General features: G+C 38.8%; 1 protein-coding gene across 1 annotated transcript; it reads left to right on the top strand.

Moving 5' to 3' along the window:
- Window positions 1-331: 331 nt before the first annotated feature.
- On the top strand, window positions 332-12,699 carry LOC148353512 (homeobox protein Hox-D9b-like). The gene is made up of 2 exons (XM_088351135.1): window positions 332-1,052; window positions 10,765-12,699. The coding sequence occupies exons 1-2, from the start codon at window positions 401-403 to the stop codon at window positions 11,004-11,006; spliced, it is 894 nt and encodes a 297-aa protein (XP_088207261.1). The 5' UTR covers window positions 332-400; the 3' UTR covers window positions 11,007-12,699.
- The last annotated feature ends 854 nt before the right edge of the window (window positions 12,700-13,553 follow it).

Here is a 13,553-nt window from a genome sequence, read left to right as displayed (position 1 = left end):
GAAATGGAAACGGAAACAACGCAAAAAACACGCATGCACGCACAGCAGACACACATTCTTGTTGTAGTGCGTGTGAACGTCCCTGCTATTTTATTCTGCCTGTAAAATACATTTTTGTGTGTGCATGCGTGCACGAGAGTAACACACACGTCCATCTGGTAAAGCATATACCTCCTATTACATTTGTGAGCACAAAAGAATGATTTGATTTATTTGCTCTGCTGGGTAAATACAGTGCAACCATGTGATCTGCGCCATAACCAATAGGCAGCTGAGGAGAAGGTAAGGGCAGGAAAAAAATACTACCATTTTAGGGGGAGGATGGAAGCCACTATACTGACCCATCTAAGGTTTTACAGTCGCCTTTAAGTGTCTTTTTTATTGAAATAATAAAATAAACATGTCGCTAACAAATTATTATTCCATAATGGGGCTGCAGACTGAGGAGTCGTACGGTGCACATTTCCTCCCTGCAGGCTTGCAGGCGGGGTGCGCAAAACCGAACCGCAGCGTGGCAGAGGAGGCTGAGGGGACTCCTGGCTCCAACTATCCGGATTTCACCCACTTAAATAAGCAAATCGGTTTAAACGGATTTTCCCCTTGGGTGAACCCGACTTCGGGGTCTTCTCCACCGCTGCAAACCGCCGTTGCAGGCGCGTCTGTTGCAGGGCTTTTCCACCCGCATCACATCATCGGACACCAACAATCACAGCATCTCCAGCCCCAGCAGCCCCCTTACTACCCAGATCATCTTGGCACGGCCTCGGAGGGCCGCTTCGTACGTTGCTGGGAGGCCCCTTGCGTCCCCACAACCGACGGTAATTTCCCTGCCTGTCCCTCCAACCCAAACCCGAGGTTCGAAGCGGTAAAGCCCGACAGTTCTCCAGACAGTCCTGGGGACTCCAGCTTTCCTGGTCCGGGAGAAGTAGTCCTCGAGCAACTGGGGACCGCGGAGGAGCTCCGTAGGAAGCAAGAACCCAAAAAGGAAGACGACAACGAAGATGGCGAGGACGAAGACTCAAAAAAACCCCAACCGGTACAGCCCGATCAAGGTAAAAGACGTGCGACTCGATTCAAAACCAAACCCTCAAGCTTGAACTTACCACTGCTGTGTGTGCAGGACCATATGTAAGGAAGTGTGTGTGGGACTTTTATTGGCCTATAAACGTCTCCTGGGCTGCAACGACAATGTGTAAAACTTTATTGTCCATTTAAATAATTAGAGCGACTTTTGCTTTTATTTAGCGCATTTGGCGCCTGGGCACATGCGCGGGTTGCAGGTGTATTTATTTATTAGGCGGATGCATTCACATCGGACAAAGTCTCAGCAGCTTGCAGCATAGACATGTTTTTTTGAAGGGGGCGGGGGTTATTTTGTGGGTGTTGTTTTTGTTTTTCCTGCGAGAGCTCACATATATTTTGTGGTCATTGACCATAAAAGAGTGGAAGATTATTAGAAAGAACCTCCACCCACTTTAAAATGAATGAATGGTCTTTATTCTAATTACATAAAATTGGGGCTTCTCATTTCAGTGCAAGTAAACAAATTAAAAAGTAAGCATTTGCAAAACGATAAATCGCGTTAAAACAACATATTATTGAAATATAGTAACTGTATATTCATTGTTGCACATTATTGCAAACAAGTGTAAAGACCAGAAGCACTGAGCGAATACACCGTAATCCCTAACCAATGTGTACATTAAAACGCATAATTATTCTGTGTCCTGTAAACGCATTCAGATATGGATTTCACATATAATGCAGCAAAAAAGGTGCAGGGGTTTACGTGGTAGAATTATTATGATTGAATATTCGTGCTTAATTTTTCACATGGGTGGACATTAGGGACAACTGCACAAACTCGGCAGTTTGCAGCATGGACGAGTTTTTCTGCTGTGAGAGCTCGTATATTCTGCAGTCAGTGACCATAAAATAGTAGCAAATTAGAAAGAGCCCCCGCTTTTAGATGCACATAATTGTAAACAAACATGATTAAATCAAACGATAACGATTTAGAGATCACACGATTAACTCTTCTGTTGTCTTCAGGTCAAAACGGCCCGCAATGGGTTGTTAAACAAAAACCCAGAAAAAATCCCCTAAATGATATTTGATTGATTTAAATGTTATGTATTTTCATAATTTTGTTCTAACAGTAGAAAACATGTGAAATTTCGTTTTCTTTTCACATTTCCATGTAAGATGTATAACAAAGATGGTCCTTAAAATGGGGACAACAATAGGATTAGAAGGCAGAGTTCTTGATTTGTTTATTGTCATTGATATCAAAATCGTTATACAATGTATGCTACGAGATTAGACTCAGCACTCCGGGTGAAATATAATAAAGACTTTAAAGCGAAAAAAAAACATAAAATACGGTAAGTATAAATAGGTATAGTGATTACAAAATAATACTTGGAGACTGGCTTATGTTCTAGTAATAATAATAATACCATAAAAATAATGCATCGTAACAGTAGTACAATGAAAAGTAGTGCAATAAAACAATAGCATTCCCCAAAAGTCACAAAATATGTATATTTTCACAGTTTTGCGTGCTTGCTTAGACTCGTTCTTTCGTGGCCAATGAAGTGCCCTATGAATTCATAAGGGTTTTATCAAAGCTGTAACAAAAGACGTGAAGGGATTTACATGGGAAGTGGTTATTATTGCTTCACAAAATCGAACTATCAATAATGCTTATTTTTCGGGGGAAAAGCAAAAGGAACATACTGCAAACAAAAACTGGTACAGAATCATTCAATAAAAAAAACAAAAACAAAGTTCATCACTAATAATTGTCTCAGAAAAAGTCCCCTCTTTCAATGTCATTGCAAACAAACATAATTAAATCGTATAACAGCTAAGCGATTTCGACGTTAAAATTCAGAATTCCCTGGAAATGCATACCCATATGCATTTCATGAAAAGTCCAGGAAACGGGTAATGGAATGGATATTATTGAATATCAAAACGGAACTCTTAATCATGCCTTTTTTTCTGTGGAAATTATATTAGGAATGTACTGTAAACAAAATAGTAACGCATTAATACTTGAAAAAGGAAAAGATCCCCGCTCACATTTTTTTAGTTTAATAACTAAACGGTAACAAAATAAATCATTGTTTGGGTTCGTCAAGGGATGAAATGTCAATTGTTATCATTGCTATTTACATATCAAGCCTCAGTAAACAAAACCAATTTTTAGGTCATAAGTCTAAAAAGTGTTGGATTTGCACGATATTAAGATATGTTATACATAATAAATGTAAAGTTACACCAGTAAGGCTTTGGTTTTTTGTAGGTAAAACATGATTTCATCAGATAACCTTTACTGCTAAAAATTCGTGAGTGCCAGCGTGTGTGTGTGCGCGCGCGCGCGTGTGTGTGCACCTCTAATGTAATTCTGATTCATGGCAATTTTACAAATCCTTCCCTAAGACGTTAGCATAAAAATCGGGACAAAAAAACGTATATAGTGCCCTTAACTGCACATTTAGTTGAAAGAAAAGTTAAGTCTGAGAAATTCCTGCGTCATGCAATTTTTTGAAAGAGGTCTGAATGCATGTAAGAATTGAATTAAAGAGACATTGCTTTTAAGCTTCGACGAGGCAAACTATTCAAAGTCTATATTTTTATTAGAAAGTTAATAGTAAGCCTATAGAAATCTAAAAGGTTGGAATAAAAACTGTGCAATGTATAAGCCAGAATTCAAAATTTAGATCAAATCCATACTCAATAAATGATGATTGAAATAAAAAATCTCTTAAGCAGTTTAAATGAGCAATGCTGCCTGTAGAAAAATGAAAAGGAAGAATCAAAAAACAAGTAATTAAGAATTTTGCAGAATATCTAGAAAAAGCACAATAAAACTTGTGAAAAATATAAGCCAGACTCTAAAATTCTGATCAAATTCCTACTCAATACAGTAATTGATAAGTAAAATGCAAATCCCCTTTGACAGTTTAAATGAGCCATGTGCTGCTAGTAAAAAATGAAAATGAAGAATTAAAAAAATTAATAAAGATTATCTGAAAAAAATGAATGAAAATGGTTACAAAAACAAACAATTAATAAACAGAACTGAAAAATCATCCACCCATCCATTATCTGCACCTCAAATCCTCAATAGAATCGCGGGGTGCTTGAGCCCATCCTAGCCATCTTCGTGGGCTGGGGACACCCTGAACTGGTTGCCATCCAGTCACAGGGAGCACAGAGACAACTCACTCGCTCATTCACACCTATAGGGTTAATTTGGACTGGGCGAGTCAACTTGACATGCATGTTTTTGGAATGTGGGAGAACCCTGAGTGCCCGGAGAAAACCCACGCAGGCACGGGGAGAACATGCAAACTCCACTCAGGAAGGTTCGATCCCATGACCTCAGTACCGTGCCGCGCACACGCCAAGGTCTTCATTGACTTGAAAAGTGCTATACAAATGCAGACCATAATTAATACTAATTTAACACCTAGGGACTAAATTTGAACCCTGTTGAAATACTTGACTTGAAAGTGACGAAAATATTCGACCCTTGAAAGCTGACACACTTTAATGCAATGCAGTGTAGTGTAAATTTAATCTGATAATGCAACTTTACTTTAAGTGTGCATTGTACACTCTGTACTAAGGCATTTACACTCCCTTTCAAAAGTGTTGGGTCGCTTTGAAAATTCCGTTCTTTGACGAAAGCAAAGTTTCAAGGATAAAATTATTTCTCTCTTTAAATAAAGTATGAGAAAGTGGCAGTGTAAAACCTGCACTCTATTTCTTTTACTAACACTAAAGGTTTTAAAACCAGAAGAATTAAAACCCTTGTAAATGTATATTTAACTTTGGAAGATTTACTGTGTAGATCTCATCTCATCTCATTAGCCGTACCGCTTATCCTCATTAGGGTCGTGGGGGGGCTGGAGCCCATCCCAGTAATCATCGGGCAGTGGGCAGGGGACACCCTGAACTGGTTGCCACACAGGGACAGACAACTAATTCGCTCATTCACACATAGGGACAATTTGAACCGGCCAATTTACCTAAAATGCATGTTTTTAGAACGTGGGAGGAAGCCGGAGTGCCCGGAGGAAACCCATGCAAGCACGGGGAGAACATACAAACTCCGCACAGGAAGTCTGGAGCTGGATTTGAACCCACAACAGGTTCCCATGACATGAACTGTGCCGCACAAGCGCTAACCACTGTGCCGCCGTGCTGCTATTGTGTAGATACTTCAATGAAATAAATTTAAAGTCAGGCAGATTGAGTGTAATGAGGCATCAGGCAGACCCAAACGAAGGACACAAATGGTCTAACTCCACTAGGGGGACTTTTGAAACAACTTAAGACCAGGGAGTTTGGGGGACTGGGATAGCAGAGTAGGAGATCATTAGAGGGAAACTTGAGAGGGGATCTTTAGGTGGCAAGCAATTTGAAAAAGAGACCTTGGAATACCTTTAAATACTTTTTTTAAAAACAGACAATGCAGGCAGAACAATAAGCCAGTAGGTTAATACGGATACATACAGCATGTGTTAGGTTATTTTTTTAATTTTTTAGTTTTTTGCGGGTCCTGACAAATGTGTTTATATTTTTGGTTAAAAACATGAGGCAGTTGATTATGGGTAAGCAAGTCTGAAGAGGTCGGTTTTGAGTCAGAATGTGAAAATTAACAGGGTAGCAGAATTGTAATGAATTCCAGAACTGGGGGCAGAGCAGCTGAAAGCTCTGCTCGGCTCCCCATGAAGATTTTACTTCTATTTGAGTCACATTATTCTTAGGTAACTGTACTTTTACTCGAGGCAACTCTATCCACCTCTGAAGTTGTTGACCGTCTTGAAATTGCTCGAACTGTCACGAACCAGGAACGGAAACGGGACACAATTGGGTTCGTTTTACTCAGTTTTATTTATAAGGAAAAAAGGAATTGCATCCACGATCCAATGATCGTCGGTCACGAGTAGCAGATAGTTGGAACGCGGAAGTGGTACTTCCGTGTTGAGCGAGAAAAAACAGGTCGCGTAGGTTCACAAGCGATCCGACGAGTGATGTCAGGAAGGCGGGAGTTTAAAAAAAGTACCGTATTTTCCGCACTATAAGGCGCACCTAAAAGTCTTAATTTTTTTCAAAAGCTGACCATGCGCCTTATAACACAGTGCGCCTTATATATGGCTCAATATTAAATTTGCAAGGTCTCGCAACTTACTCAACAGCCGCCGACTAGATTCTCCCCCGAACGCGAAGTCGTCCGCGGTGTATGCTGGGATTTATATACCGGCGTTTCATTGGCTAACCAATGTGTCAATTATCATTTGAATCGATCACTATTGGCTGAAGTTATTCGGAGCCTCGGATTGGCTAGATGCCCAAAACAAACCCTCCAATCGGCCGAGTTTAACAATGGCGTAGCAAGTCCGCGGTGTATGCTGGGATTTATATACCGGCGTTTCATTGGCTAACCAATGTGTCAATCATCATTTGAATCGATCACTATTGGCTGAAGTTATTCGGAGCCAAAACAAACCCTCCAATCGGCCGAGTTTAACAATGGCCTAGCAAGTCCGCGGTGTATGCTGGGATTTATATACCGGCGTTTCATTGGCTAACCAATGTGTCAATCATCATTTGAATCGATCACTATTGGCTGAAGTTATTCGGAGCCTCGGATTGGCTAGATGCCCAAAACAAACCCTCCAATCGGCCGAGTTTAACAATGGCGTAGCAAGTCCGCGGTGTATGCTGGGATTTATATACCGGCGTTTCATTGGCTAACCAATGTGTCAATCATCATTTGAATCGATCACTATTGGCTGAAGTTATTCGGAGCCTCGGATTGGATAGATGGCCAAACCAAACCCTGCAATTGGCCGAAAAAGATGTGTCAATCATCAGTTAAATCGATCGCTATTGGCTGAAATTATTCAGAGCCTCCAATAGGCTAGATGACCAAAACAAATCTTGCAATTGGCCGAGTTTAGCAATGGCGTAGCAAGCTTGCTAAAGTACACCATAGAGAAACATGTTTTATCAGTCTGTATTTGCAAATAATTTACTCTCCTGGATTTACTTCACTAACGGTTGTAAGAAGACCATGATTGCGTATCATTATTGAACGTGAGAACTTAGGTGAGTTATGCGGCTTTATGTTTTCCCGGTATCTTGTTTTAGAACGATCTTGATGTTGCTGTGATGAGTTGAGTGAATTAAACTCAATTCCAAGTGTTTATTGTCATATGCACAGTAAAGTTGCGAGTGAAAAAGAAAATAGAAACATAGAAATGTTTGGCATTTCTTGAATCCCAAGACTTTAACCTCCCGAATGATATTTGAAACGATGCATTTGAGTGACATCGTACGGACACCGCATCCGCACGTGTCTACGACACGTATTTGCTTCTTTGCAAGCTTTGGGAATGTTAAGGGGGTAATCAGTTGCACTGAATCATCTGACTGTTTTGTCGACGTTCCCATTGTAGCGCCTTATAATCCGGTGCGCCTTATCTATGGAAGATATAGGACCAAAAACTATTTTTTGGGGGTGCGCCCTATAACCCGGTGCGTCCTATAGTGCGGAAAATACGGTACAACAGCCAATCAGGGACCGTGGCTATTGGCGCCAACGGTGAAGACTCGGGTACCCTGCATCAGTAATCTTGACATGAACAAGCCATGCAAGTTTAACATAACTATACGACACCCTTGACCAGGTGTCTCCAACCTTTTTCAAGTGTCGAGCTACTTTTTGTTACTAATAAGTGCAAAGGGCAGCCAGTTTATATGACCCTCTAAATGGCTAATGAGTTACTTGATACTGAACAAGAAAATTAAATGAGTAAAAAACTAAAAGGGAGCTAGATATCAAGCTAAAAGAGTACAAATCCAAATAAACAGCCAGATGGAAAGCTAAAAATAAAAAGATTGAAGGCTTGGTGGAAAGGAGAGCAAATTTTAGTTTGATAAGTAGCAAAAAGAAAGATAAAATTACACAAACTGACTATTGTTCTTTGCCAAAAAGTAGCATAGTTGACTTCAACACTCAAGATGTCAATAGTATTCTTTTGCATGAAAACCTAGTGGTCTTTTTTTCTGTGAAAAGCAAGTAGTATTTTGCTACGCTAGCAGCTCCTCTACTCCAAATCCTTTGCTCCGTAAAAAGGATGCAGGCGTGTCTGACTTTGGAGAACCTTTTCTTTTTTTTAAAACTTTCCCAGAATAAAATGTAAATACTCCTCCACTACACAAGAGCGCAGTGGTGTTCTCAATGGCCAAGTGTTAAGTTTGTTTTTAACCACCATGCAGTTCACATAGCAAAGAGTACAAGTAACTCTGTTGGGCATGTTACTTTAAAAAGGTAATTAGTTGTTTTTTCTCACTACTCCTTCCAAAAAATAATTAAGTTGGTAACTGAATGACAATAGTAAAAGTAACTAGTTAGTAACCATTCCTGTTACTTAAAAAATAAGTTGTTGTATGTCAAATAATTTGACATTTTCTGAGCAGTATTTATTTCAGTTGAATAGAGAACAGACAGGAAGTCCTGTTAAAGAACCTTGTATTATTTATTGCACCTCACCAGAAACAAATGTATCCTTCGCTTGAAGTGCAAAACATTTAAAACGTAAACAACATAGTAAGATAATAAAGGCGTCTCGGAGGGAATCGGCTATGAGTGTTGGTGAGCCGGCTCCCTGGGTTCACTTCCAAGAGTCGGTTCTGTCGGGATTCAGAAATAACAGCGCTGACGGTTTCAAAAATAAAAGAGGGCTCACCTATTTTGCCACTCAGCCCTCATCTGCCTTTTTCTCGGTGCATTAGTAAATACTGTATTCGTAACGGCTACCTAACTATACGGTATCCGCTATTTTGAATGGTGATATGATCCCAAAAGACGTGACGTAAACAACTCATAAGGAGAGCAGGAAAACCGCACTGTTGAAAATGGCGTCAGGTGTGCAGCTGCACGCCACACATTTTACCGTCAGTAATAGTAATGGTGTTGTAATGGCGGCAAAAATAATTTGTTAGATTACATCATTACGGAAAACATAATGCCGTTAAATTATTACTAACACTGATAAGCTTGTAGATACGAAGTGGGACAGTTCCTCAAGTGACCCCATAAAAATAATTTTTAACATGTATGTGGGGACAGGCAAAGAGAGACAGAGGTAAGAGTCAAACTAAAGTCTACTCCCGATAGCTAAGACCAGGGAGTTTGACGAAGTGTACCGAGCACTTCACTGCAACCTCGGAAGGAGACTAGCAAATGCTGGCGTGCTTTCAATGTTAAAAATAATGGCAGCGGACAGCACACAGCCAAATAAATTAATCAGTCACTCCAAGACAATACTACCAAATCGTGCTGATAAGACGCTTGAGGACTTTTTTCAGCAAAAAGTTCCAAAAGGCAAAGATTTGGCATGACAGAGGTGACATGTTGCCACCGATGTCGAGCAATTGTTGTTTTGTCCCCACCAATATTGTGTGATCACTTTAAAGGGATAGGTCTTAAGGAGCGCGGGCGGTTTAATAAATAAGAAGCAATGGTTAATGCCCAAACTCCGAAATTGTGTCTGTGGAAAGCCTGTGTCTTCTTTTCTATTCAAAAAATGATTAGGGCTGCAAAAACTAATCGACAAAATCGGTTAAAATCAATTATTAAAAGGGTTGGCAACTAACTAGATCATCGATTTGTTGTATCACATGATTTATGAGATACTAAGTACGTTAAATCAATGCAAGTAAGTGTGCACACAATGACGTTGTGACACGTGAAGTGCCGCTTTGGTCCGGAAAAGGGCGTTAAGATCATTTTCATGTAAAAATATCTTACTTTTTTATTTTTTATGTTTTAGTTGAACATTGCATCATTACAAACAAAATTGACAAGAAAGTTTCATTTTTGTAATCTTAAACTGTTTAATCACGAAATAATTTTCAAGGGAACAGAAAGTTCTGCAGAAGTACAGAGAAATAGTAACTCCATGCTAGTTTTGTTAGCCTGTCCAATGCAAATTGAATTACTTGTTAGCTTTCAAAGTTGTATTGTGGATACGTTCTCAATCATAGGTGCAACACCTTAAATCCGAGGCCTCTTTAAACTCACTGACTGAGGCCAATTGCAGCCTGTGTGATGGTAATGAGAGAGAGGCAAGGGGGCAGGGGGGGTTCAAGAAAGAGAGAAAGAGACAAACTGAGAGAGGATTTCGAAAGACAAAGAGAAAATAAAGGAAAGAATAAAACATTATAGGAATCAAGGTAAAATTATTTAAACTGAAGAGCAACATAGAAATTAAATCCCCAAATTGATGGGTTGATTCAAATAAGATTAGTATTAGGTATCAGTTTCAGAATCAGTGCGGTTACTACTATTTTGAATGTTTTTGTACAGCACTCTGTGTTGCATTTCAGTGTTTGAAAATTGCTATATAAATAAATGTGCGTTTGGAATATTAAACGCCTTCAAGGGATGAAACTATATTTGCATGAAAACAATATTGATTTTTTTTTTTTTTTAAATGAGCAAAAATAAATGAAACATGGGTGAGCAAGAGAAAGAGAAGTCAGAAAAAAAGAGCTAAGTGGACACATTTAAAGCCGCAGCTCATGTTTCTCTTGTGCTTCTCAGCGTTGTCTCACGGGGCCTTTTTCAAACCCCTGGCTGGCCTGTTCCAGCCAGCGGGCCGCATTCTTAACACCAGGGATTTAGGGGAAAAGGTCATCCCAGAGTCTTTATCTTGTTTCTCCTCCCATGTGCCGCAGAGAACCCGTCAGCCAGCTGGATCCACGCCAAGTCCACCCGCAAGAAACGCTGCCCTTACACTAAGCACCAGACCCTAGAACTGGAGAAAGAGTTCCTGTACAACATGTACCTGACCCGGGACCGACGCCTGGAGGTGGCCAGACTCTTGAACCTGACCGAGAGACAGGTGAAAATATGGTTCCAGAACCGACGCATGAAGATGAAAAAGCTGATGATCCGGGAAAGGAAGAGCATCAACTAATAGCTTGCCACTGCAGAAGAGACGGAACCTAAAAGCTTGTTTATGTTAAGGCAGGGGTGGGCAAACTACGGACCCCGGCCAAACGCGGCCCTTCAGGCTTTTTCATCTGGCCCTCCAAAAGAAAATGGTCAAAATATAATGACAATATACATATTTATATATACATTTATACATATATATATATATATAAAAAATACAACTTCTAAAAAAATGTTTTTGGGGAGCCAACTTTGTTGGGTCTCTACAACAAAAAATACTTGAGAAATACTACAAAAATACAACAAAATAGCTCATCATCAAATTTAGTGCTTAAAAACAGGGACTTAATATATAATTTTGCTTTCAATCTCAAAAGAATAAAATACTATGGAAATACTTCAAAAATACTATCATAAAAATAAAAATACTACAGAAATACTATCATGGAAATAGTACAAACATACTTCTACAGTAATACTACAAAAATAATACTAAGGAAATGATTCAATACTTCATATTACATACATATTACATAATACATAAACACATTAAATACACTTCTACATAAATACTATATACATAGATGAATAAATGAATAAATACAAATCACTAAAGTAATTCTATAATACAAAACACTACAACACAAATATTATGACAGAAACAGTACAAAAATACTGCAGAAATATCACAACTGATATACTACAAAAATACAACTACAGTAATACGACAAAAATAATACTGATATACTACAAATTTCTACAACGAAAAAGAAACAAAATTACTACAGAAATACTATAAAGATACTACTATGTAAATACTACAAAAATCTATCTGCAGAAATACTACAAACATACTACCGATATAATACAAAAATTAAATATGGGATAACTACAACAATACTACAGAAACACTAAGAAAATACCTCTGTGGAAATATCTTTTGCAGAAATATTACAAAAAGTACTACAGTAAAAAACAAAACTAAAATTCAGAATAAGTGCTTAAAACAGGGACCTAATATATCAATTTACTTTAATTGTGACTGTTTCCAAATTTTGATGAGATTATTTGAAAAGAACTATAAAATGTAAATGTCTGCATGTATATTTATTCATAAATGGAAAAAAAGGGATAGGTCTCCATGATCAGCCCTTGGCCAAATTTTTGAACCCAATGTGGCCACTGATTCAAAATAATTGCCCACCCCTGCGTTAAGGGGAGTTTCACGTGAAACCGCCAAGTATAAGCAGAATGGATGCCATGGGAGATAGAAGGAAGAAAAAATAAGATCACATCCAAACTGTGATGCGAAATCAGCGAGAATTCAGTTTGTTGTTTTGTTTTGCTTCTTGCTTCTTGTTTCCTCATGGAGATGTTGTTGTGAGAATTTGGTGGGATTTTGTACAAAAGAAATGTACTCAATTGAGAGCAAAGTGACTTTTTACATAGTGATATAATTACAAAATGTGTAATAATCCTTGTCATGTTTCTGCAAAGAATGGTACTGGTATCCATGGAATGGTATCACTGTGATAAGTCAAATGTTTAAAGACACTCAAAATTAGGAGAGAAAATATTGTTGGCGTAAGCATTCCGTGTCTCGCCGGGTGTTCTTCTGGGATTCAGTCTGAGTAAACGTAAAAGAGGTGACGGGAAGTTGAGGACTTTTATCAGAAAGTTACAAAATAAAAGAAAACAGAGTATACCCTAGGCCAGTGATGAGGATACAGTCATTCCTCCCAAAAACATCGAAGATAGTCTTGCGCCTCTCTTAAAGGAAAAAGGTGATGATTTGACAAAATGGAAAATGAAACTTAACAAAACTGAAATTTTCCACTCAAAAGACTAGGGAGGGACATCCTTACAAGAACGTATTGCCGATATTCAAGAGCACTTGGAAACATTACTGGTAAAGTACTGGGACACTTTGAAACAACAAATAATTAGCCCTTTCTTTTTATTACATTTCCCAGGTTACAAAAGCAGATCCACCCTAAAGGAAGTGGCTAACAAAGAGCAGTGACATGATTGGCCGATCATGACAATGATGTAATAGTAAAAAACAATGAAGAACAGCATGCAATGATAGTCCAAATAGAGAACTGACATCGTATGAAATCTCCTATGGAGGTGGCTTGATTAAAAACAAAATAAACCAATACAGGGGTCTCCAACGTGGTGCCCGCGGGCACAAGGGTTGACTAAGTCTATTTAACCCTATTTTAAAAACTAACCCTGTAATTACATATAGGAATAACAAAATAAATTGTTGGTAAATGGTAAATGGACTGCATTTACATAGCACTTTTCAAGTCAATGAAGACCCCCAAAAGCGCTTTACAATGTGCTTCACACTTACCCATTCACATACACGCTCACACAACAATTGCCGCCATGCAGCCATGCAAGGCACCGACCTGCTTTTTGGGGGCATTCTGGATTCAGTGTCTTGCCCTAGGACACTTCCACATATAACACAGAGGAGCCGGTAAATAGATAAATTCCAGTTCATGCTTCATGGATAAAAAAATCTTGATAATTATTTTTAAGCAATTAATTAAGAGAATAG

The sequence above is a fragment of the Urocampus carinirostris genome, chromosome 13 (assembly GCF_059441175.1).
Source record: "Urocampus carinirostris isolate Australia breed hairy pipefish chromosome 13, RoL_Ucar_1.0, whole genome shotgun sequence".
Lineage (NCBI taxonomy): Eukaryota > Metazoa > Chordata > Actinopteri > Syngnathiformes > Syngnathidae > Urocampus > Urocampus carinirostris.
This window is presented reverse-complemented; position numbering and strand designations above follow the sequence as displayed.

What these genes read in the sequence shown, in the direction of transcription:
- LOC148353512 (XM_088351135.1), top strand. Translation starts at nt 401, where the DNA reads ATGTCGCTAACAAATTATTATTCCATAATGGGGCTGCAGACTGAGGAG. An exon ending in ACCGGTACAGCCCGATCAAG is followed by an intron (nt 1,053 to 10,764) that starts GTAAAAGACGTG and finishes CATGTGCCGCAG; the next exon opens with AGAACCCGTCAGCCAGCTGG.